The sequence below is a fragment of the Cetorhinus maximus genome, chromosome 14, assembly GCF_964194155.1.
Source record: "Cetorhinus maximus chromosome 14, sCetMax3.hap1.1, whole genome shotgun sequence".
NCBI classification, from domain to species: domain Eukaryota; kingdom Metazoa; phylum Chordata; class Chondrichthyes; order Lamniformes; family Cetorhinidae; genus Cetorhinus; species Cetorhinus maximus.
Window position 1 is genome coordinate 63,101,455 of NC_135892.1, and position 26,699 is coordinate 63,128,153.

At 42.9% G+C, this 26,699-nt stretch overlaps 1 protein-coding gene across 1 annotated transcript in view; it reads left to right on the forward strand.

The window, feature by feature from the left end:
• Positions 1–26,699, forward strand: part of nrxn1a (neurexin 1a) — a 1,849,731-nt gene that overhangs the window by 994,084 nt on the left and 828,948 nt on the right. Inside the window, exon 15 of the mRNA XM_078556994.1 lies at positions 5,392–5,565. Within this exon, the coding sequence (XP_078413120.1) occupies positions 5,392–5,565 (174 nt within the window). The remainder of the gene's footprint in view (positions 1–5,391; positions 5,566–26,699) is intronic.

Sequence of the window (26,699 nt, forward strand, 5' to 3'; positions counted from 1 at the left end):
CCCCAATAGTGCCTGCTGCCAATTTCATTTTAGTGCAGTTGCTGAGCATGCTCAGATTTTTTTTAAAAACTGCAGCTGAGTCACCTCCATCTCCAACCCTCCCACTCGCTGTTTCCCTCTTGACCCTCCCATTCACCACTTCTGCTTGCCAACCTCCTGCCCCCAGACCTGCCCGCTCATCCCTTCCCGACCCTTCCACATGCCAACCCTCCTGGTCACCGCACCTTCCTGACTTTTCTGCTCGTTCCTTCCCACTCGCAACTCCGCTCACCTCCTCCCACTGTCTTGCTGCCCATCTCCTGAGCCCTCACTCACAGTCATGGTTTAAGAGAGGGAAGCAGCAAGAGAGGGTGACCGCAGAGGGGAGTGGCGAGCAAGAGTCGGGTCGGTAAGCGGGAGATTCGTGGAGAGAAGCGCCGAGTGGAAGGACTGTTGACCAGTAGACGCAGCAGTTTGGTAGGGTCAGCAAGCAGAAGGGCTGGAGAGGGAAGTGAAAGTTTGAGAGGCGGCAAACGGGAAGTTCAGGAAGTGGTGAGTGGAGGGTCAGCGGGCTGAAGGGTCATGGAGAGAAATGGAAAGTCAGGGGGGTCAGCAAGCAGGAGGGTCAGGGAGGGAAGTGGTGAGTGGTAGAGGCAACAAGCAGGAGGGGCAGGGAGCGTAGCATCAAGCGGGAGGGTCCGGGAGGCAAGTGGCAAGCGGGAGAGTCAGGAGAGGTGACGAGCTGGAGGCGGGAAGCGGCAAGCAGGAGCTAAGTTGAAAGAGTTTGTACTGCAAGTTATTAAGAATTATAAAGAATTAATAGGATTCTTTTGGACCAGTTTAGGTTCAAAGTAATGTAAAATCTACAGGTCAGGAACCTAGCCCACCCTTATTTCATGTTTTCTCATGGGAAACTGATTTTTGTTTAGGAACACATTAGAAGTGGTAAACAAGGGAAAGCTGTATACAGACATAGCGAGAGAGATCAAATATTCTAAAAGTATTGTACTGCTTCAGCTGGAATAATGTGCATCCATATTAAACACATTTGATGTAGAAAAGCGTCCAAAGTACTTCACAGAGAGGAAAATACATGGCAAACTACAGTGCAAGAGTTATAAGAGGTAACTAAAAGAACAGTAGAAAAGCTAGGTTTTATTGAGACTGTAAAGTTAAGGAGACAAGTAGAGAGGTGAAGTGAGTTCTAAAGATTACAGTCAATCAGTCATCGTAGGTAAGATGAAGGGGAGGGAATGCACAGGACGCCAGAAGTAAAGAATCGAGTGACACAAGGTAGGAGAAGCTCGACTAAATAAGAATGGGTGAGAGTGGATCCTATTGCCAAACCTTTTTGCCTTGCACCATCATTGCTTTTGGCATTTAATCTCTCCACCATTACACCTTATCACAGATCTTCCCTTTTGTTCTTTCTTCCCCTCCCCCTTTCCCTATCTTTGTACAAGCTTAAAATCTGTTAGATCTCTAGCTTTATCCAGTTCAGATGATAGGTCATCAACCTGAAACATTGGGTGAAATGTAATCCAGCTTGTCATGGCTGCTGGCCCTACTTTACCATGGGAGAAGCAACTGCTGCAACCCGTGCAACTGCTGCCCTTGCCCTTCTAGGTGATAGAGGTCGCAGATTTGAAAGGTGCTGTTGAAGAAGCCTTGGTGAGTTGCTGCAGTGCATCTTGCACGCTGCATTGGTGGTGGAGGGGGTGAATCTGGTCAGTTTCCCTGCAGCAGCAAAAACCTCCCCTGATGAAGTCGGAGGGTGGAAGGATTGTTTTTAATATTCGTTTATGGGATATGGGCATTGCTGGCTAGGCCAGCATTTATTGTCCATTTCTAATTACCCTTGCAAGATGGTGATGAGTTGCCTTCTTGAACTGCTGCAGTCCATGTGGTGTAGGAACACCCACAGTGCTGTTAGGGAGGGAGTTCCAGGATTTTGACCCAGCAACAGTGAAGGAATGGAGATATATATCCAAGTCAGGATAGTGGGTGACTTGGAGGTAAACTTGCAGGTGGTGGTGTTTCCGTGCAACTGCTGCCCTTGCCCTTCTAGGTGATAGAGGTCGCAGATTTAGAAGGTGCTGTCGAAGAAGCCTTGGTGAGTTGCTGCAGTGCATCTTGCATGTTGCATTGGTGGTGGAGGGGGTGAATGTTGAAGGTGGTGGATGGAGTGCTAATCAAGCGGGCTGTTTTGTCCTGGATGGTGTCGAGCTTCTTGAGTGTTGTTGGAGCTGCACTCATCCAGGAAAGTGGAAGGTATTCCATCACACTCCTGACTTGTGCCTTGTAGATGTAGGGCTTTAGAGAGTTAGGAGGTCAGTTACTCTCCACAGGATTCTTAGTCCCTGACCTGCTTTTGTAGCCACCATATTTGTATAGTGAGTCCAGTTCAGTTTCTGGTCGATGGTAATCTCCAGGATGTTGATAGTGGTGGATTCAGTGATGGTAATGCCATCGAATATACAGGGGAGATTGGTAGATTCTGTCTTGTTGAAGATGGTCATTGCCTGGCACTTGTGTGGCATGAATGTTACTTGCCATTTATCAGCCCAAGCCAGAATACTGTCCAGGTCTTGCTCCATATGAATATGGTCCGCTTCAGTATCTGAGGAGTTGTAAATGGTGCTGAACATTGTGTAATCATCTGTGAACATCCCCACTCCTGACCTTATGATGGGAGGAAGGTCATTGATGAAGCAGCTGAAGATGGTTGTGCCTAGGACACTACCCTGAGGAATTCCTACAGTGATGTTCCAGGACTGAGATGACATGGTTGTGGTGTTGGTGGTCAATCATTTGTACTAGGCATGACTCCAAGCAGTGGAGAGTTTACCCCGATTCCCATTGACTTCAGTTTTGCCATCCTTTGATGCCACACTTGATCAAATGCTGCCTTGATGTCAAGGACAGTGACTCTGTCCTCATCTCTGGAGTTCAGCTTTTTTATCCATGTTTGAACCAAGGCTGTAATGAGGTCAAGAGCTGAGTGGCCCTGGTGAAAGCCAAAGTGAGTGTAAATGAGCAGGTTATTGCTAAATAAATGTCACTTGACAGCACAGTTGATGACGCTTTCCATCACTTTGCTGATGATGGAGCATAGACTGATGGGGCAATAATTAGCTGGGTTGGATTTGTCCTTTTTGTGGACAGGACATACCTGGTCAATTTTCCACATTGCCAGGTAAATGCTAGTGCTGTAACTGAACTTGAACAGCTTGGCTAGAGGTGCAGCTAGTTCCGAAGCACAAGTCTTCAGTGCTATTGCAGGAATGTTGTCAGGACCCATATACTTTGCAGTATCCAGTGCCTTTTCTTGATATCACATGGAGTGAATTGTATTGGCTGAAGATTGGTACCTGTGATGCTGGGGACCTCTGGAGAAGGCTGAGATTAATCATCCACTCGGCACTTCTGGTTGAAGATGCAAATGCTTCAGCCTTGTGTTTTGCACTGATGCGCTGGGCTCCCCATCATTGAGGATTACCTCCTCCTGTTAGTTGTTTAATTGTCCACCATCATCCATGACTGGATATGGCAAGACAGCAGAGCTTAGATCTGATCCGTTGGTTTGAAGGTCAAACTGGACAAAATGGAGAAAGACGGAATCATTAGAAGAGTACAAGAGTACATTGATTGGGGCAGCTCAATTACATGTATCATAGATAAAGATGGATCGTTGAGAGTACGCCACAATCCACAACATTTAAACGCAGCTCTGAAATTTTGTTCTTACAAAATACCCACATTAGAAGAATTAAATCCGAGATTTTCAGGTGCAAAATTCTTCTTGAAGCTTGGTGCCAAGCATGGCTACCGGTCTTTACATCTCACTGAGGAGTCCCAAGAGCTTATTACATTTTGTACCCCATTCAGACGATGCTGTTCTCAATGACTTCCTTTCAGGTGATCTGTTAGCCAGGATAGATGCCTCACAGAAAGGCATGCTACAAAAGGCAAACTGATTGCATTTGCTTCAAAATCTTTGTCTATATTGCAATCCAACTACTCCAACATCGAGCATCAACTTTAGTGTTTGGAATAATGCATTTTCATACCTATCCATTTGGCAAAAGATTTGTGGTAAAGACTGACCACAAGCCACTGGCGATGATTTGGTGAAAACCATTGACCATTGCACTGCCAGAATTGCAACACTACTTGATAAAGATTCAAGGTTACAACTGTGAGATTAAGCACAAGCCAGGTTACTTAATGGTCACATCAGATACATGTAACAGATTGCCTAACCCAGCAAAAATACAAGATATATCCATAGATCTACAAGTTGACTTCATTGATATTGAATTTGAAGATGTTCTCCAAATTGATCTGGTACATTTTGCACAATGCAAATTCCAACAGCTACAAGAAGAAAGGCTGAAAGATTCTACACTACAGGCACTGTGGAAAACCATCATTGAATGATGGCCTGATTCAATTTAGCATGTCCATGAACATGTGACACACCACTTTAGCCTTATTGGGGAGAGCTGGGTATTTCCTAGGGAGTCATTTTTAAAGGCATGCAGGTCATCATACCAGAATCTTTGCGATCTGTTATTCTTCAACAACTTTATCACTCACACATGGGCATAGATCAGACAAGATGACTTGCAAGAGAGACAGCCTATTGGCTGGATATGAACAATGACATTGAAGTTGTCGTCAAGAAGTACAAGGCATGTCAAGAGCATATGTCAAATCAGCAGAAAGAACCATTGATTCCCCATCAAGTTCCTACCCTTGGTCCAAAATCATACCCGACCTCTTTCATGTCCATGGCACTGACTTTATCGTGGACTACTTTACCAAGTAACCAATTATTTGACAATTGCACAGTACGTCAAGCACAACTGTTGTGCACACTCTACGTACTATTTTCAGTTTACTTGGTGTGCCTAGAAAGCAACTTTTAAAACTGCAAGAGATGACGACCAACCTGCATACTAAAAATGCTGGTGAGAGTTGCCAAGTTTAGAGTTGGGACAACAAATTAGCATCCAGGATCCCACTGTTGCCACCATGCCATGTCCTTAGAGCAGTATGACATGACTAGAAGGGAAGTGTGTCATGCAATCCATACATTGTTTCACTTTTGCCTTTGAGCAGAGCGCACGCACACAACTCTGCTGCTGATGGCTTCCAGCTTTCTACCTATGTATAAATGTTCTCATGTGCCTATTCTAAATAAATGAACACACAATGTGCTTACATAATCCCTTATGAGCGATTGGTTCCCATATCGTTATAACAACGTGACAGGTGTGATGCCGTTGCAGTGTGTATAACATGAAACTATAAATTTTCTATTACCAAAATTACTCTGTTTGATGAGCACATTAACACAATCATAAAGCTTATTGAGTTAATTATACTTATATTTTCTCTAATCCATAGGAGACTTGTATATTGGAGGAATTGCCAAAGACATGTACAAAACACTACCAAAGCTGGTGGCATCAAGGGAGGGATTTCAAGGCTGCTTGGCTTCAGTAGACCTGAATGGACGACTTCCAGACCTAATTTCTGATGCTTTGTACTGCAATGGGCAGATTGAGCGGGACTGTGAAGGTATCCCTAATTTACTCGCTCGAGAGGCAAATCAATCGCCATCTTTCTATAAAGATACCTGCTTATTTGTAATAATTGCAGTATCTTTTGTGACATCTTTTTATTTCTCAGTATTATCTTGTTATGTTTAACCTTTGGAGTGCTGATACTTTTTCACAAAAGTGCCTCTGCTGACTGAATATTTTTGAACCCAAATCAAGCTACTCAAGATGTTTAAAGATGAAGTAACACAAAAATAATGGATTGAATTTACAGGCAGATTTGATTCATTTATTATCCTCTTTACTTTTTATATGTCATAACACCATATTTTTAGAACTTATAAATAACTGTGTATTAGAAATTACTGAGTGATGTTACTTACCACTACCTTAATGGAAGCATAAGTCCATTTAAAATAAATGGGTTAATGTTTCCATGAAATAGTGGTGAAAGGAAATTTAATATGATTGAGTTAAGTCTCCACCCAAATAATATTGCATACAGTAATTTTCAAGCTTGATGTTATGACCGAGAGCTTTGTAATCCAAAAGTGATTGTTATTCAGGTATTTTTTCTTTATGATTTCTTGGGAAGTGGGTGTCACTGGCAAGGCCAACATTTGTTGCACATCTCTAATTGCCTTTGAACTGAGTGGCTTGATTGGCCATTTCAGAGGGCAGTTAAGAGTCAATGACATTGCTTTGGTCTGGAGTTAAATTTAGGCCAGGCCAGATAAGGATGGCAGATTTCCTTCCTTAAAGAACACTAGTGAACCAGAGGGATTTTTATGACAATCTATGATGCTTGTCATGGCCAACATTACTTTATATTCCAGATCCCAGAAATTCACTTATAGAACTTTTTTCAAAGTAATTATTTTGTTGTTAAATTAAGTAAAAGTGACATATTCCCCCAATTCTCTGAATGTACAATAAACATACTATTATCCTCCTAAGGGGGACTAAATTTCCTTTTGGTTTAGGTCAGGACAGGACCTGCTTATGTCCCTTTTCCCTTATATCAATATTGCTGGATGAGTAGAGTGCCATCTTATAATCAATCATTATTGCATTTGGGCAATGTATTATGATGACATATGGATGAGGAAAATACACAGGACGACATATTTCTCAGCATATGCACCAATTTACTAAAACTGGCCTTTTAAAAATGGGACAGTTTTTCATCATTTTGGATTTCTAAGCTCTTTTTCATCAGGCTACAGACTGGATATCTCTGGATTTATTTATGTTGCAGCAAAGTGCAATGGAGATTTCCCTCTCCATGCATCCCCAGTGAAGTGCGCCCCTGCTGGCACTGGCATCTGCCTGATAATTTAACATGCCATGACCATGGAAAGTGGAACAGAGTCCAGGGCTCAAATAATGGACAGAGTCTTCTCCCGCTAAGCATGACCAGAAGAAATTTGGGAAATATCAGCGGACCAATTATTTAGCATGATGTTTATATAAATTAAACTTCAAAATACAAACAGAAATACATAAACATTGTATTATATATTGAAATATGTTTGCATAGATGAATCACATTTCTGCACAAAACCAAGGCAGAAGCTCAACTAATCATGTATAATTTTTAATGCATTAATTTCTATCTACAATCTATCACAATCTAAAGGTTAAACACTGTTGTAACCATTGTATTTGTTATTTTGTAACCTTATTGATTTTCATAATGAAAATTTTATGGAATCATAAAAAGTTACATTTATGACTTTTGTTGTCCATTCTTTTTGTTGATATTATTTTTCATCATCCCTTGTTTGTGTTTTCTCATTCACCCTCATTCCTGGTATTTAATTTTAAGATTGTATTTGGTGAAGCAGAATTGTTCCAATATCCATTTCTGTATCCAGCCATCTCCGAAGGGTTATAGCCAACAAAATTTAAATTTGCACAAAGCAGTTAGACTTCACATTTTATTATCCATTCTGTTTAATAAGTTAACAAGAAACACTTGGGCACATCAGAAATAGGAATGTCTAACCATGTTAATTTGTGATTTTTTATTCCTTTCATTCCTGGTTTCCCACACATTTAATAATGAACTCGCAATCTTTATATTTTACACACTGACACTGAATTCCAAACACAAATATTACATTTATTAAGTTTCAACTCTGGAGTAGCAGAATAATTGCCGGAAAAAACAATACAAAGCTGGGTATTTTTTTTAGATATGCAATACTGAATTATTTATTGGGACTGAACAAATAATAATGAATGGGAAAATAGTCAAACAGAGAATGAATGAAATCAGCCAGCAGTGGTAAGTGGAAGTGACTCAAGGAAACTTTACCCCAGTTCTGATATTCTTTCAGGACTAGTTTCCCATTGCAATTTCACTGACTCACATTTATCTTTCAAATTGCACTTAACAAATCCAGTTCTTTTTCACTCTGACATTGAAGAATGAATAATAATTCAGGAAGTCTGTATACTTTAAATCAATGAGCCTTCTTTTTACTCTATGTGCATCACATGTCATCTTCAGCTGAGCAGGCAGCTGGTAAAAACTTCCCCCGATTCTCTGCCAACAGCATTATTCAAGTGACCATCATAAGTTTTATGACAACAACTCTTGTTGTCTCACACCATTATTTGTTATTTCTTGCTGTGACAGTCAGTGACCTCCATCTGCAGCCCCACACACTTGAACAACTAAACCAGATTTCCCGGATTGGGTTGAATTCCCGTCTCTGTGAACCTGACCTTTAAAAATGGCTGTTCGCAGTTCTGATTTTTATTCTGGGGGGCTGGTTTAGAAGTCGGACCCCTCACCCCCAGAACGAGTGCGGAGGCAGGCTGGGCAGAAGGCCTGCCTCTGTGCTCTGGCACTTTGTTGAATTAAATAAAAATAAGATTAAAACAAAAAACAGCTCTCACCACCATCTCCTCTCACTCCCATACACTCCCCATGTCCAGTTCATGCCAACCTATGCCACCCTGTTACTCCCACCCACCCCTCCATGGTCCCTCATACCCTTATGCCAACCCATGTCCCTCTAACCACACACCATGACCACTCATACCCCCATGCTCTCCACATCCCCATGACCCTGGATAGCTCCTATGCAAACTTAGTGCTAATTCATGCCAACCCATGCCCCAACAACCACTATTTGCCCTTAACCCCCTCCATGTTAAACCACCTAGTATCCTTTGACAGTTCTTTGACAGATTGACAGTTCTTTGACAACTCTAACAGTTCTATTGAGTTTATGCACTTTTTACGCACAGTCATGTTTAGTTTTAACAATCCCAAAGATGCCTTGCCTATCCCAAAGGATGCCTTAACTCACCCAGAGGTGTCCAGGGGCCATTTCTAAAGGGATACCTTACCTCTCCAAAAGGGTACCCTGGCTATCCTAACAAATCCATCATGCCAGAGAAGGTTTACTAGACTATTACCAGGAATGGGTAGGTTGGCTTATGAGGAAAGGCTGGACAGGTTAAGCTTATATCCATTGGACTTTAAAAGAATAAGGTGACTTAATTGAAACTTTTAAGATCCTGAGGAGACTTGACAGGCAGATATGGAGAGGATGTTTCCTCTTGTGGGAGAATCTAGAACTAAATGTCACTGTTTAAAAATAAGGAGTCACTCATTTAAGACAGAGATGAGGAGAATTTTTTCCTCTCAGAAGGTTGTGAGTCTTTGGAACTCTCTTCCTCAAAAGGCAGTGGAAGCAGAGTCTTTGAATATTTTTGAGGCAGAGCTAGATTGATTCTTGATTAACAAGGGCTGAAAGGTTGTCGGGGGTAAGCAGGGGTTAAGGTTATATTCAGATCAGCCATGATTTTATTGAATGGCAGAGCAGGCGCGAGGGGCGAAGTGGCCTACTCCTGCTCCTAATTTGTATGTTTGTAAGTTCAGATCAGCGCATAACTGATCTAATCTGCACAATCTGGGTTTCACACTCTTGATGTACCAAAATCCCACTTCAGTGAAGACAGTTGGTGATTTCAATGGCTAGCTGCCTCCGTAAACCAGGCATGCATTAAACCCTGGCCCAGCTCCAGTCCCACCCCCATAAAAATAGGAAGTGCTGTTTTCAGGAGCAGGACTTAGAATTTCCAGGCACATCCGCCATTTTTGCCACAATGGAGAGGCTCTGTGTTGTAGAAAAAATCTGGGCCCTTGTTTAGAAATTCACTGTGCAGCAAAGTTTCCTTGGTGTTCTATTTGTAATGCAATTACAAATGGGTATATAATCTCATTACAAATAGTACAAGAGGAAATGTTCAACAACAAAACCAGAAAATGCTGGAAAAGCTCAGCATTTCTCGCAGCCTCTGTGGAGAGAGAAACAGAGTTAACATTTCAAGTCCATATGACCCTTCTTCAGAGCTGAAGAGAAGTGGAAACCTGATTAAATTTATACTGTTTAAGGGGGGTGGAGCAGGTGAAGCTGGATAGAAGACCAGCGATTGGAGATTTGACAAAGATATCATCAACAAAAAGACAAAGGAGGTGTTACTGGTGGTGGTAAGGGCTAAAAAAGGGTGCTGATAAAAAAGTGGTGTAAAGGTAAGAAAGCAGAATGTGATAATAGCTGAACAAGGGTAGCATTGTGTGAAAGAACAACATGGAACATATGACAGATGGCCCTATTGGGGATGGGGTGGGAGGAGGGGGAAAAAAGGATAGAAAAGGGGGTGGAAGGGTGGACAAAAAGAGGGATAAAACCATGGATAAATGAATAAAAATAAAGATAAAAATAAGCGGATAAAAAATAAAAATGAATGTAGAAAAAAGGGGATTAAAAAAGGGTGAGGATAGAGGAAAGAGTTCATGGACTGAAGTTGTTGAACTCAGTGTTAAGTCCGGAAGGCTGTTAAGTACCTAATCAGAAGATGAGGTGCTGTTCCTCTAGTTTGCATTGGGCTTCACTGCACATCGCAGCAGGCCAAGGACGGACATGTGGGTGTGAGAGCAGGATGGTGTTGAAATGGCAAGCGACAGGAAGGCCTGGGTCATGCTTGCAGACAGACCAAAGGTGTTCCGCAAAGCGGTCACCCAGTCTGTGTTTGGTCTCCCCAAGGTAGAGGAGACCGCATTGGGAGCAGCGAATGCATTAGATCAAATTGAAGGAGGTGCAAGTTAAGCGCTGCTTCACCTGAAAGGAGTGTTTGGGCCGTTGGACAGTGAGGAGGGAGGAGGTAAAGGGACAGGTGTTGCACCTTCTGCGACTGCATGGGAAGGTGCTCTGAGAAGGGGCTGAGGTGTTGGAGGTGATGGAGGAGTGGACCAGGGTGTCCTGGAGGGAACGGTCCCTACGGAATGCTGACGGGGGTGGTGAGGGGAAGATGTGTTTGGTGGTGGCATCATGCTGGAGTTGGCAGAAATCCCCTGCTTTATGAAGCATTGAGGCACATGCACACGTCCTACATTCTGTTTCTCAGCATGCTTGGGCTTTAAACTGTTCCAGCTTTGTTAGAAACAAAGATACATATTCAAAGGTTACAAAGAAATACAACCTAGAAACAGACCATTTAGTTCAACGCATCCTCACTGATGTTTTTTTCTCCACACTTGTCTCTTCCCACGCCACTCCATCTAGACCTCCCAGCCCTTTCTCTCTCATGTGTTATCTAGCCTCTCCTTGAGTGCACCAATTGTTCCCTGTGGCACTAACTTCCATCTTCTAACTTCTCTCTGGATCACAAAATTTCTCCTAAACTCCCTCTTGGGTTTATTAGTGACTGCCTTATGTTTATGGCCCTTAGTATAAGAGGAAACATTTTCTCTACGTCTAGCCTGTCAAACCTCATTATAATCTTGAGGATCTCTACCAGGTAACCCCTCAGCTTTCTCTTTACTAAAGAAGAGATCCACTCCGTTCAATCACTTCTGATAGCTATAACCTTTCAGTTTTGATATGTTATTTGTGAAATATTAGCTATAGTTTTAATCAATAGAATCATTTGCATTCAAATTTATACATTACCATAAAATCATAAAGCATTTATGGTGATTCCTTGTACTAATGCAGTTATTAAAACTAATTTACTATGCAGGGGTAGAGGTTTAAAGTTTCAGGACCTTACAGTTTTACTAAATATAGCAGTCATAAAAATAATAGAGTAAAAAGAGTTACAGCAATTTAAAATTGGGCTGTAACTTCCAAGCTCCAGGGCAGCGTAACTTGGGGGAAGATGCACTGGGGAACTCCCCCCATCACCCCACCCAGACGTTCCCAGGTAAGGTTTGCACAGCAATTGCCTGGAAGTGCAAACTTCCGCTGGGCAATTGCCCTGCACTGGGAACTATCCAAAAATGTGATTTAAATCTCAAATTTCAGATGGTTCCGACTCTGTTATACAAATAGTTACCAGAAAAAGTCAGAAGGATTAAATTCCACTTCTAATTTCTGGGTAACTATTGTACAGACCCACACCGACCTCCCGACAGGACCCCCCTGCAGACCCCAGAACCTCCCACTGGAATCCCCCCACCTCCTGACTACCCCCACCAGGGGGACTCCCCAGCCTCACGCAGAGTCCCACCCCACGGGAGTTCCCCCCCCAACAGGATTCCACCCCCCTCGCCAGGATTCCTCCCCACCACGGAACTCCCCCCCATCCCCCCAGGATTCCCTCTCTCTGAGGGACTCTTCCCACCCCACCACCCAATCGCGAATCTCTCCTGCACCCTCCCTCCTGAGACATGACCCGACACAACCCTCCCCTTCGAGGCCCGAACCGGCCCAATTTGGACCCCCCCCCGCCTCCACGAGGCCTGACCTAACTCGATCCGACCCCACCCTGAGGCCTAACCCGACTGCCCCCCACCCAAGACCTGCCCTGACCGCGTCCCCCTCGAGGACTGACACACTCCCCTGGGGCTCAACCCAACCTGATCCAACCAGATTACTCCCCCACTCCGAGGCCCTACCCAACCTGGACCATCTCCCCCTTCCCAACCACCATTTTGGAGACCCCACCCAACCTGACCCACCCCCCACCGAGTCCCAACTTGATCACCACCTCCCCTCCTCAAGACCCAACCCAAACCGGCCCCACCCCCCTTATACCCAACTGACCTCCCCACCCAACCTGAGGCACAACCCAACCCAACCCACCTCCCCAAAATCCCACCCCCAACAAATCCTACCCACTTACCTATACACTTACCTTCTCCATGACCTTTAAATTTGGCTGGACCTTTAACTTACCTGGTTTACAGCAGCTAGTGCCATAAAAATGCGGGGCTGGCCTCCTTACATACAACTAAGCTTCCCACATTGCTAGGCCCCAGGACGCACTGCATTGCCCGGATCTTGCCTGGCCTGAGTAGGAAGGTCAGGCGAGATAGGATCGAAAAAAATTCAGGTGAGGAAGTAGGAGCAGAGTGGCAATCCGACTCTGGTTGCGACTCTGTGGAAGTTCAGGCCTAATATATATTGAGATGCAATTGCATCGTTTTACTGCATCCACAACAGCCTTCTTTTACAGCTCAATATGATGTGCAACAGGATGGCATTGTAATGCTACAGGTCACACGTCTGATCTCACAACAGCATGATGAGCATTTTAAAAATAGTAGACAACTCAGTATATTTTTCATAAGAGAGTTGGAGAGCTCTGGGAGAATCGCTTTGGATTCAGTACACTACAGAATGACAATAGGAGCAGTTCAAATAAAAAAATAGAATGTTTGATTAGTACTTTTGCAAGGCTTCAGAATTGGCTAGCCCTGTTAATTGGGTCAGAAGAGCAGTATGTAAATGCACTACTGTAATGGATGTGAAAGGTAGGATCCTTATTTCCCTTCCATTACCCAGATAGTGAATTCCGAATTTTATGCATATTTGTCTAAGTGAAACATATGAAATAATATTGCCCCTGTGACAGCAACCATGTTAGATTATCTGGACTTCATCATGCGCTCTAGTTTCCTCCAAAATTCAAGCACTAATTTTAATGAATGGGGTACATCATGAATCATACACATGCCTGTTCATGTATGGTAGAACCCTGCATTTGTGAAATTTCATATGGCCTGTATAGTCTAATCATGCTCATGTTTGAGTATTTTGCCACTGCATCTCTTCTATGTCCTGTCCTCACAGAGGTAGAGATCCCAGTTACTAACAGTTATTTCACCTGCAGTAATTTGCTTATTAGATTTAGTGTACTTTATTGGACAATCAAGACCAAGGCCAATATTCATGGCAAGAAGATTGGTTTTTAATTCTTTCATGAGACATGGGCATTGCTGGCTAGGCCAGCATTTTTATTGCCCATTCCTAATTGCACTTCAGAAGGTGGTGGTGAGCTGCCTTCTTGAACCGCTGCAATCCATGCAGTGTAGGTACACCCAAAGTGCTGTTAGGGAGCAAGTTTCAGGATTTGATCCAGTGACGGTGAAGGAATGGCGATATAGTTCCAAGTCAGGATGGTGTGTGGCTTGGAGGGGAACTTGCAGGTGGTAGTGTTCCTATGTGTCTGCTGCCCTTGTCCTTCAGGGTGATAGAGGTCACATTTGGAAGGTGCTGTCAAAGGAGCCTTCGTGAGTTGCTGCAGTGCATCTTGTAGATGGTACACACTGCTGCGACTGTGTCAGTGGTGGAGGGAGTGGATGTTGAAGGTGGTGGATGAGGTGCCAGTCAAGCAGGCTGCTTTGTCCTGAATGGTGTCAAGCTTCTTGAGTGTTGTTGGAGCTGCCCTCATCCAGGCAAGTAGAGAGTATTCCATCACATTCCTGACCAGTGCCTTAGGTGGTGGACGGGCTTTGGGGAGTCAGGAGGTGAGTTACTTTCTGCAGAATTCCCAGCCTCCAACCTGCTTATATTAGAAGATGGTGGGATAACTGGACCTAGGAAGAGGGAAGAAGTGGCGGGAAAAGCTACAAGTGGTACAGGGAGAGAGAGAAAGGGATGGAGAGAGGAGGTTTGGAGAAGTTGGATGGGAGATGAGGAAGAGGGGATATGCAGAGATTGGGAGAAAGTGGGGATTGCTCAATAAGTGGTGATTTGTGGAGGGGTTGACGATAGGATTTTATTGAGTGGAGGGTGATTCTGCTAGTGGTGGTGACGTGTGGGTGCCTTAATTCCTGGTCTGGGTGTAGGTGCCAAGACTTCCACTCAGTGATGGAGAAGGAAACTGAATACAGCATTAGCTGGTTAATGTCATTAACAGGTGAGAGCTCACAAATTCTGACATAGATTGATTTGCACACTTATCTGTCCACTGGGAGATTGCAATAATGATTTTTTCTTAAAGAACTACTTGGTTATGGGGTATAAATTGGGACTGCCTTAAGTTATTCATATAATCTTTCATTCACAGGGCTGAATTTTCTGGCTGATGTGCGGGTGGTGGAGCCCACACATCAGCGCTTAAAATGTTACGCGCTGACGTCACGCGAGCGTCCTGACGTCAGCGCGCAGCATCGTGATTGTTAGGTCGGTGGGTGCGCTATGCAGCGCGACGTGCGCCCGCCATTAATTAAAGGCCTTGTTAAGGCCATTAAGTCACCAATGATTTTGAGGAGCCCATGCGACCTTCAGCTCGGCGCACGGGCCCAAGGGGCAGGCGGGTAAGTGATTTTTTAACAAACCTCATCCATTGGTGGGATGAGGTTTGAGTTCATATTTTTAAAAGTTTAATAAAGTTTTTGTGTACTTTATTAACATGTCCCATCTTGTGTGACATTTTCACATGAGGGGGACATGTTAATGATTTTTTTATTTTTCTATTTTTCAACTTTCACAACCTTTCAGTGATCTCCCTGAGGCACCACTTAATTGGGGAATCTCCCCCACCTGCACAGGAAGCGCATAGTGCTTCCCGTCGGGCGGGCCTTAATTGGCCCGCCCACGTAAAATGGCGGCAAGACTCGCCGCCGCCGAGTCAGTCAGGCCTCCCCACCCGTCAAGGGCAAAATTCAGCCCACAGAGTCACCCATAGATGCAGTACCTTTGGAACCCTGTGACTACTCACCCTTTATTAATTCTACCTAATTGGATTTAGTCCCACAGTCTATATCTATTTGATGAGTACATTTCTTTATGTGGTAAATTCTCCTTGTTATTGTCCTCCCCTGATCACTTTTTGGGCACCCTAAAACAAAACCTGATTCTGTCACCTCTTAGTTACTTCAAGCATCTACTCTCCAAAGTATTATTGATATGTTTCAAACTTCTTTTAATGTCATAAATGTTAAATGCAATGCTTATGTTAATTCAGTTGATGTAGAGAATCTAGACAAGATCATAATAGTTCATGGATATTTACAAAAACAGTAATGAAACCTGCCTAACAAATATCATATCATATCTTATAAAGTATTCCCACACTGCACCTTTGACCATACGAAAATATATGAACACGTCTTTCACATCAAGGAATAGAAACAGAAAATGCTGCAGATACTCAACTGGTCTGGCAGCATATGTGAAGAGAGAAACAGAGTTAACAGGTGAAATTTTACCAACATTGTTGTTAGATACGGCCAGGACCATTTTTGGGTCCCAACCCCATAGGGTCTAGGCCCAGCTGCCTGCACTATTTTCCTGGAAGTGACCAATTAAAAGACCACTTTCACTTTTGTCCTGCCATCCAATTAGGGATGCAGAGTAGGCTGTGCAGACGGGAAGGTCAATCGGAGCACCTGAGGCTATGAGCGACCAGCAGCCCCACCAGGAGGTATGGGTACTGGCGAGGTAGGTGGAAGAGCTTGAGGGCACCTCAAGATGGCAGCACCCTCTGAAGACTTCTGAATTTTTAAAAATAAAGGGTGGTCACAGCTGCCAAGCTTTCCTTGTGGAGGGCGAGCCCATCCACAGAATGGCTTGTGACCGCAGTTGTGGCCCTCTGATCCCCAAGGGTCTAGGATGAGGGATTTAAAAGAAGACATCGATGGCCAATGGCTTTTTGCAAGGAGGCCATTTCCAGGGTTCAGCCTCACCAGGGGCGCATCCACTATCGGGAAAATCCAGGCAGTGTCACCAATTTGCCCTCAAGTGGGCACTTAATTGATCCTAGTTGGCTACCCACTTCTACCAGGCAGGTCTGGTCTGACCCCCTCTGGCAAGATCTCTCAGAGGTCGGAAACTGTTGGGTAGATGACCTGCCACACAATTTTCAGAAATTCCCTGCCCTCTAACCTCTAAAAGCCCTCCCACGTCGCAGATAATAATGCTTCAGGTCTGTGACTTTTCATCAAGGGTTCTGATGAAAGGTCACAGACCTGAAACATTAACTCTGTTTCTCTATCCACAGATGCTGTCAAAATTGCTGAGTATTTCCAGCATTTTCTGTTTTTATTTCAGATTTCCAGCATCTGCAGTCTTGTGCTTTTGATTCACAACAAGGAAACAACGAAATTAATCAAATCAAGGAAACAAAGTACTTGAATCTTTCAAGACCAAGAATTATTACAGCAACAAATTAATTTAAAGACTGCTACATTTTGTATTTTTTTTCAACAATGGTCATCAGTAGAATAATGTCTTAACAACAACAACTTCTATTTGACGTTCTGACATATCTCAATTGGATCTTAAAATAAGACTACAACGGTATCTGCTTTACATCAAATGATCAAATTAGCCTTCAAATAGTGGTTTTGATCGACAGCTGTTTTTGAGACCAGGAAGAAGGAAAGGCCCAATCATTGGCTTGAATCTTTTTGACATGCAGAACTGTGGCCAAGGATTTCTAAGGGTTTATTACACAGATATCTTCTTGTATGTACACTTACATGTGTCTATCTATCTACATGTTTTATAGTTGTGTGGAAATATACGTGTATGGTATGTGATTTCCACATAAATATAAAATACACAGGTAAATGTGCATGTGTAAATGTGGGCATACGAACAGATATCTGTGTAATAAACTTTTTTCTTGACTGTAGTTTCATGTTCATGCCTTCTGATTGCTTCTGTATAGACCCCTGTCTTAATTCCACTGTGAAAAATAGCCAAGAGGAAATATAATACCCAGAAGAGCTAAGAAATTATAATTTACCCCTCAGCTGCCCTATTGCTGCTTTTCCTTTTAATCCTGTACCTGCCACTGACTCAACCATAATCATCTGTTCATTCTATAGATCTCCCCACTTGGTTCTTGTGCCACCAGGTCTCTGACACGGCCCAACCTTTAGTTGTTTCTTATTTCCCTCCTTATCTCAAGTCCACTGTCCTTTTTACTTCCAGGCTTCCATTCATTGCCCAGGAGATATAGTTGTACATAAACTCACATGCGTGTAGGTGCAGCTGGTATCTCTCAATAAGGAGCCATTCTAGTGGATTCAGTGACTAGTTATGTCCTAGAACACTGCTCATTCGCAACAAACAACCATTTGTGTTCCAATGCTACAACTATTTTTATAATCCATTGATGTATTAGAATTGAAGAGCTTACTATTGTTAATTTGATGAAATGCAAAAAAAAAATAGATAAAGGATTTTCTGAGTGTTGGCTGTGCCTACCAACAAGGATACAAATAGATGCACTTGGCCATATATAACAGCAAAAATGTATTGCTAAGAAGAAGCCTGAAAATTGAACATTATTGGCTGGGTGTAGAAATGGATTCTTAATTTTCTTTCTTTTTTTTACATTGAAAATGAAAGATATTTAGTGACAAGTTTATGAAAACCAGTTTTCAATGCATATGTGCATAAGCAAATGCTAAAGATTGTAAAATTAGAATAATCTTTGCTACAAAGGTTAATGTGTAAAATATAACAATTTAGATCAGTGGCTATATTATTATCCTTCACATACTATGGCTAACTTATTTTGAAGATCACAAGCGATGCCAGTCCTTTCAAGAGAGTTGCAACTTGTACCATGTGTTTTTTCCTTCCTGTGTTCCCATGTGGTCACCTTTGGTTCTTTTCTCTTCCCATGAAGATTAGATGTGCATTGTTTCTGCAGCGATAGAATTCATTTTCTCACTTATCCATTAGTATTGTTTGTTTGTCTGTATGCGACAGATATTTTTTCTGTTGCCATGCAATTCCAATCTGATTGACAATGATAAAAAATATTTGCTGAGAGCTAAGTCTTCAAACGCTGTATTGAATGCAGAAAGGTTTTTCCAGTACCAGATTGTGATGATTGATACATTTCAAAGAATCACAAATGCATATTGTGTAAAGTTTATGAAGTCTATCAAAGAAGCTCCTAAGTGTAAAGACTTCTGCAGCTTGAAATGCTGATGAATTTGCAACATTCTGGGATTATAACAGATCTGTCCATATATGAAAGAAAGAACATACATTGACATTTCAAGCAGGTACTCTTCATCAGGATGGGTTTCATTTTTCTTTCTGATGCTGATGCACCTGCCATAAATTTCTGATATTCTGTCTTTATTTTGACTCTTCAGCTTTCAATGTTTTTCCAATTTATCTCAGCGAATGAGGTAGTGAAGTGGAATCACAATTCGGTACCACAGTTTTAACAAGAAAGTTATTTGTTTTCATCAATGCTCTTATGGGACTTCAGCACTGGAAGAAATTGCATGAGATTCAATGTGTTGGCCAAAATTCTTCATGAAAGTCTATGCCTGGATGAGCACAGACTTTTATTTTAATAATAAAAAAGTCATCAGGTGGAAACAGTGCTGTAACATTGACTGGAAATTGTACCTTGATGTATAGAGCCTCCCACTTAGGAGAAAGATTCAGGGAGTGAAATCTGACCAGTGAGGGAAAATAGACCAAAACATATGGTGGCCCCTTTTAAATCTGCTCGATTTTATTTTCCATTCATCTCAGTGGATTTGGAATACGCTACTTAAAAGGATAGTAGAAGCATTACTATAGTAATGTTCAAAAGGCTATTGGATAGCTACTTATGTGAAAATGAAAAAAAATTGCAGGGCTATAGGGAAGGAGCAGGAGAATGGATTTATTTGGGTAGCTCTTTCAAAGAACCAGCACAGCCACATTTGGCTGAATGGCCTCCCATTTGATTCATTTGATAACTTAAAATGTTAAAACAGCTAGGCCAGAGAGTCCTCAGTCTCATGTTGTCCCCTGAACTAAGAAACGTGAGAAGAATAAAAGTGGACAAGGATCACAGATGCAGTCAGAAGGGTGATCAAAGTAAAAAAAAGGCTTCTTTCGTTCCAAATATTCATTTTCAGTAGTCTAGTACGTTATGTTGTGTTGTTTGGGTTTCTAGTGATTTATTCTTGATGGGATTTTCATTTTATTATTTTTTTCAAGCTGTATTGGCGTTGACAAAGATCAGAGAATAGTTTATTATGTCACTGCATTTTTGTTTCCTGACACACCATTCTGACTTGGAACCTTATTGCTGCTCCTTCACTGATGCTAAGTCAAAACCTTGGAACTTCCCCACTACTCCACAGGCTCTGCATCAGTTCAAGAAGGTGGCTCACCACCACCTTCACAAGAGCATTTATGGATGAACAACAAATGCTTGGCTTCCAGCGACCTTCACAGTCCAACAATGAAAAAGAAATGATAAAAGACTTCAGAAATTTGAATAAGTGCTTCAGAAGAAGTCACCGTGGGCTCATATTGGCCATTATCCCCAGGATGCTACCTGGAAGCATGAACTTTAAAGACATCTACTTTCACAGACCCAATAAAATATTGTCAGGTTTCAGATGCTATTCAAGATATGAGTGAAGTGAACTATCCTTTGTTACATTTTAAACTTCCAAAATCTTAATGAAGTGCCTAAACAGGTACATTTAATCAAGATTATGCCTAACTTTACCTAGATAGCTTTGTTATCAAAGGGTCAAGACTATTGTCCACTAAGTACCCTTCATCATCAATGAGCTGCACCTGGTAGCAAAAAACCTTATATGCACCAACCGAAATATTCTTAAAATACCATTTTTAACCGTGAGTTTCCAGCTTGTGCTGGATTGGTCTATTATTATTTATAAAACATAATTATTTATTTAGTAGCTTCTGGAAACTAGTTGACATCTTTCTAATCAGCCACAGAACTGCAGCCAGAAGCATTCCTCAAAGGCTTGAATCTAATGGCACCAGCCACCTTTGTTTCCTATATGTCAAACTCCAACTACCTGAATTCAATTGATTAATGTAATTCTCGCCTAGACTGTATCATACATATTTTATGATGCAGGAAAATTCTGATTGGCATAAGAGCACCTTCTTCATTATTGTTCACAGCACATTTTTTTCGATGCTGCTCAACACCATTTGTTAACAGATGGGCCAGTAGCTTTATTTTGTATTAAGGAAGCTGATTGCCTACCATTACAATGCTTTTTTTCTCAAATTCAAGGTTACCTCGCCTTTCCCAGCTTTTGAAAAAAATTCAGCATGACATGTTCTTTAACTTCCTAAAAATAACTTATGAAGATCATACGTTAGTATTAGAGAAAAAAAATTGTCCTTAGCAACCCATAGTAGGTATTCAGAAAACTACGTGGCTGACTCCACAGAATCCTGGTGTTGCCTCAAGAATTAACACTTCATATAAGAAATAAATGAGATATTTCCTGCCCAGTAATAGCTATTTATCACCAGCAAAAACATATAATTGGAAACCCCTGGCAAAAAAATATTAAACTTCTGTGAATCTCTTTGCCACTATTCCGGCACCTTCATGATACGGCTATTAGTTTTGATAAGAGAAGGCTAACAGTTTTCTCCCTGATTCTAATGTTGAGGATACTGATGAAGTACATTCTGCCAATCTATTCATTATAATGGTAACATCTATTTTAATCTGTGCCAGGCCATGAAATATTCCACTCTCCAATTAGACTGAGCCCTGCTAACATTCTTCCCATCATCTTCAGGATGTTTACCTCCAAAATTACCTCTCTTTCTTCCTCCTAGTCCACCTTTTCTTCTTAAAAACTTACATGTATTCATCCTATTGCAGTGAACAATGAATCTCCTTATTTTTCCAACAACTGTCTTACGGCTGCACTTTCTAATTTTATATAAACTGCTGTTACCCCTTAAGTCACCCATCACTTTGCAGGTTCTGGCTAAGTTATGATTTTCTTGTATGGTTTTCAGCATGGCTGCTCCAATAATGATCTTATCACCTACATTTTAAAACTTCTTGAACGTTGCTTTGGAAAGGCTTTGGTTGATCCAAAACCAAGATCTGGCATTGCATGCATTTAAACAAAATACCATCATATGGCCTCCAACAAAATCTGAATTCAAGTCTTTATTGTAGTGGGGCCTCAGAAGCAGGTTGTGATTTTGGAGGAGAGCACCAAGCAGGGGGAATGGTGGGTCCCTATTTGCAGGGAGCAGTGTCTTTGACAAGCTGAGGGGCAGAGCCAGATGCTGTGAGGCGAGGGAGAAAGCATCAAGGACCACTCCAGGTCTTGCGAGTGGCAGGAGCCTAGGGCACCTTAAAGCCCTGAGGGTGGCTAAGGAGCCAGGAAGGGAATTGGAAAACTAGTCAAAGCAACTGGCAACATACCTGAATCTGAGAAGCCTCATGAGAGGGAGAGGGAGAGAATAGGACTGCAGCCAGGAGCTGGGCAGCAAAACAAGCCTGAGCAAGCCTGATGAGTGACTGCATTGAGGAGCTGAGGCCCCGAATAGAACAGAGATCTGGAGCATCAGCAGTGAATATTTTCTGTAAATAGTTTGTTCCTTTTTGCTTGACAGTTTATACAGTTTTGATGCTCGTAGAATAAAAGAAGCTTGTTTTTTTTTAACCATCATGCAGTGCTTAAACCTTATGTTACATCTTGGCGTAGTTGGCAGGATTCTACAGAACAGGCATCAGGTCATGATGGATGAAATGGAAAGGCACCTGGCCAAGATCAAGTGGATGGTGAAAGAACTGGAACTGGCCCTGCCAGCAAGTGAGGCTGAAGTAGCTGCAGATCCAGCAGAGGCGCAGGCTTCACAAGATGAAGCTGAGAGTTAAAACAGTGACCAGAAAGTGGCTTCCAGTGTGCCCTCCTTGAATGTAGCAGGTGAAGGAAGCTGAGTAGATTTGTGGGAAGACCCGAGGCCTCCACTGACCTGGTGGCCGAGGCCACACAGCTGGTCGTGGCATCCAGGAGCCTCAATGAGGGAGCGGGCAGCTTTTGTGATGGAACATCTGTGCGGGAAAGCTCAGTGGGAAATATGGGGGAGAGGCGCAGATATACAAAGAAGTCTGCGGTGGATCTTTGAGGACCTGGCACAGGTTTTTAGGGATAGCAGTAGCCTTTCACAGCTGCAGCAGAAGTTTTATGAGTACAAGCAAGCTGAAGGAAAGGAGCAGGTCTCCATGTCCCTGGAGCTGGTGAAGTTGTTTGACCACATTGCCCTTCTGGATCCTCCTTCAGAGCGACCAGGGACATGCAACAGAAAGATCACCTAGCTGAAGTGTTGAGGGATTAAGACATTCAGAGGGAGTTGAGGAGACTCAACAGTGATAAACTCGGACTGTCCTTCTTTGATGTGCAAGATTATATCATCTGGATCATGGGGGAAGACTGGACTCCTGAGGCCAGGAAAGAGGCCACCATCAGGGAAGTAACTGTCAGCATGGACGAGGATGTAGACCTTAGGCTGAAGAGGCAGGCAGAATAGATTGCTGCACAGCAAGCTCAAATCCAGTCCTTGCTGTCCTAGCTTTACATTAAGCCTTATGACCAAGTACGTCCAAGGGATACTCCAAAGAGGTGCTGGAATTGTAACACAGTTGAGCACTGGCAATGAGACTGCCCTCAACAACCACCTACGCCACAGATGCCAGGCATAGCAGCCCCATCTAGCACAACTCCATTCCTTGACCATCACCAGAGATGATACAGGCCTAGAAAAGGAAATGGAAATGCTGAGGTCCTCAGCCAGAAGACTGAATGGGAAAGTCAACATACCTTTGCCAATTTGGAGAGGATTATGGGGCTGCTGCCATGTCCATGCCTCAAACAAAGGCAATATTCACACCCCAATCCTCTGCAGAATCTGGGTAGGGGGTAATCACCAATGTGCTTATGAGGGAGATCCAAACCCGATCCAGAGGGGTAGAGCCATGTACAGTTTTACCTTTGCCATCCATCTCAAAAGAGGACCTCACGCAGCGTCAACTGCTTGATGAAGAGATCAGTAGATTTCACTTTCACTGGAAGACTAAGCGTCCACCAACCCAATGCTGCCTAATGAAGGAGTCCAAATGGTCATGTAAACTGCTGAGATGCTGGAAGAAGATCAGGGAGGAGGGTGGAATTCCCTATCGGCTGGTTCATGACAACAGGAGAGAAGTGAAGCAACTCCTCCTGCTGGCGTTCACCAACCTAAAGTGTTGACTGCAGTTTGTGACCAAGCATCAGAGAAGACAGCTGCATGTACAAGAAGGTGGTGTCATTGGCCAGGGATGGCTGCCAATATTGCCAAATACCATCAGAAGTGTGACAGGTGCACATTGGCCAAAGTCAGGAAACAGCTCGACATCGGTGGTCACAACCATGATATCAGATCTGTAGCTGGAGGGCAAACTCAGAAGACCATTCCCAGAGGGGAGTTGCTCAATGCCAAAAGTCAGGTCGATGATGTAGGGGCAACAAGCCCACTTAACAGCATGGCGGAACCTGAAGCAACAGCCGGCAGTGGCCTGAGTGAAGAGGAGTCAGATAGCGATGGGAAATCCTAGAATGTATGTATCAGGGATCCCAGTGATGCATCCGGTGTGAAGAGGCCGACTCTGGCATTGGAAGGAGATGCCGAGATGTCTGACAGGGAAGCTGCAACTGGAGCAACCAGTCCTGCTGGTCATACGGTCCCTGGAGATGTGACCGATCTGGACCCCTACGTGGCTGACCCATCATAGAGCCTGGGTGCTATTGGAAGTGCCAGATTGGAAGAGGGGCTCTGAAGGTCATCTTGAGCAAATGTTGGATATCATCCTAACCCATACTATTTGTCTAGGTTAGTGATGCACAAAGAAAATGCTGTCACCAATGTGGACTTGAATATGCTAGCTGTCATAGCTCAATCAAACCTGCCAATCATGTGATTGCTCAGTAAACAGTCACTGTGTGATATACCTCAATGTGGGAAGGCAACTCTCAAGCAAGGATGTGTATAGGGGGGCTTCCAGCAGTTGGGGGAGAACACCGATCAGGGGAACTGGTCAGCCCCTGCCTACAGGGAGCAGTATCTTTGACAAGCTTAGGGGCTGAACCAGATACTGTGAGGTGAGGGAGAAAGTAGCAAGGTCTAACCTAGGGTTGCAGTGTGGCAGGAGCCTAGGGCAGCTTGAAGCCCCTGAGGTTGGCTAAGGAGATAGAAAGGGAATTTGAAACCTAATCAAACCAATTGGCAGCAAACCTGTGTCTGAGAAATCTCATGAGAGAGAGAGAACAGGACTGCAGTCAGGAGTTGGGCAGCAGAGCAAACCTGAATAAGCCTGGTGAGTGAATGTGTTGAGGAACCAAGGCCCTGAATAGGACAGTGATCTGGAGCATCAGCAGTGAATATTCTCTGTAAATAGTTTGTTTCTTGGAGTTATACCTTCCCTTGACAGTTTATGCAGTTTCGATGCTGGTAGGTGGAATAAAGGAACCTTGTTTTCTTTAACATTTATTGCATTCCAGATGCTTAATCCCCATGTTACACTAGCGTCTTAAGTCATTCTGTTTGTACTGTAATTAATGATTAATCACTGACTCATTCCATTAACTCTGTATTTCCCTGGGGTCGGCCTTTTCTCCCAATCATATCAATACTATCTCCATTCATTGTCCAATTAGATCTGATTCTTCTGTGCACTCATCAATTTCCTTCAGATCACTCCCTAAGTATGCACAAACCCCACCCCTTTCACACTGCAGTGGCAATTCATTAAAGCTTGATCTCCTTGATGGCTTCCTCTAGTGCAAGATGCATGAGCTGCCCATTCTTGTTAGCTTGAGGCCTGATCTATTTTGAGGAAAGATCAACTACAGCTTGCTTATTTTGGGAGAATGGGACACCAAAAATGTCACATCAACACAACTAATATAAGGGGACCACTGAAGGCATACACCAGAAAATTAAGTTTGTTTTTTTTTTATATATATATCATTATGGAACTGGGATGAACAGGATTTTTCCTTCCTACCTTCACATTATATGCACAGGCAGCTGGCAACCACAGCCCATGTTTTTGCCAATTCATTCCCTCTCTCAGAATTTTCTCAGGATTTCAGTTAGCATTTAAGCCAACCTATCTTGCTGCTATCCTGGGCTGGTGAGTTGCCTCTGGGGCCACGACTGGCATCTAAAGCTCACCAGTAACAGCAAATGAGGCCAATGGATCAATAAACTGTGGTGGTGCCATTGGCCTCATTAGGTGCATGTAGCAGGAGCTGCAATGGGAAAGTAACCAACTTCAGGCATAATCCAAGTTCTCACGTGCAAGATTTCAAGGTAAATTTGGATGACGAAACTTCTGCAAATTGATTTCATCCCTTCTGGATTACCAACCCTACTTGATCCTAATTATTTGTTCTCAGGATGCGTGTGATGCTTACAAAGCTACGTTTATTAGATTTCACCACTTGCCCTGAGAAAGTGGTGGAGCTTCTCTTTGAAGTATGACAGTCTTTAGACTGAAAGTGCTGTCACAATGGCGTTAAAAGAAAGAACTTGCATTTATATTACACCTTTCGTAACCTCAGGCACTACCAAATTGTCTTCAGCCATTGAAGTAGGTTTGAAGTATAATTGTTGTTGGAATGTAAGAAGATAGTGTGCATAGCAAAACCCCAGAAATAGCAGGGGGATAAACACCCTGGTAACCTGTCAATTTAGATTATGTGATGAAGTTTTGACTTTAATTCACAAGTTTGTTGATTGAAACCAAAGGTGAGAATGCTATCATTGAACCATGATTCACATGTGAAGGTAGGAGATGCTAGGATTTTGACTAGGTGATGACGAAGGAACAATTAAATGGTTTTCTGGGGAAGTTTTTGTGAAGTTACTGCTGCCAATTTGGCTGGATTTCAAGTAAATCCCACGTCCTAGCCTCAGCAATCATCTCTACAAACATTTTTGTATGTTGATCACCCTCTGCACAAAGAAATACTTTCTGGATTCTGTCCTAAACCGGCCTTTCAAAGCCTTGTTATCTGTGCCCATTTGTCCTACTGCTGTAATGTAGTTGAAGCATATTGGGAAGAATTTAATGTGCTTTGCAGAGGGGCCATCA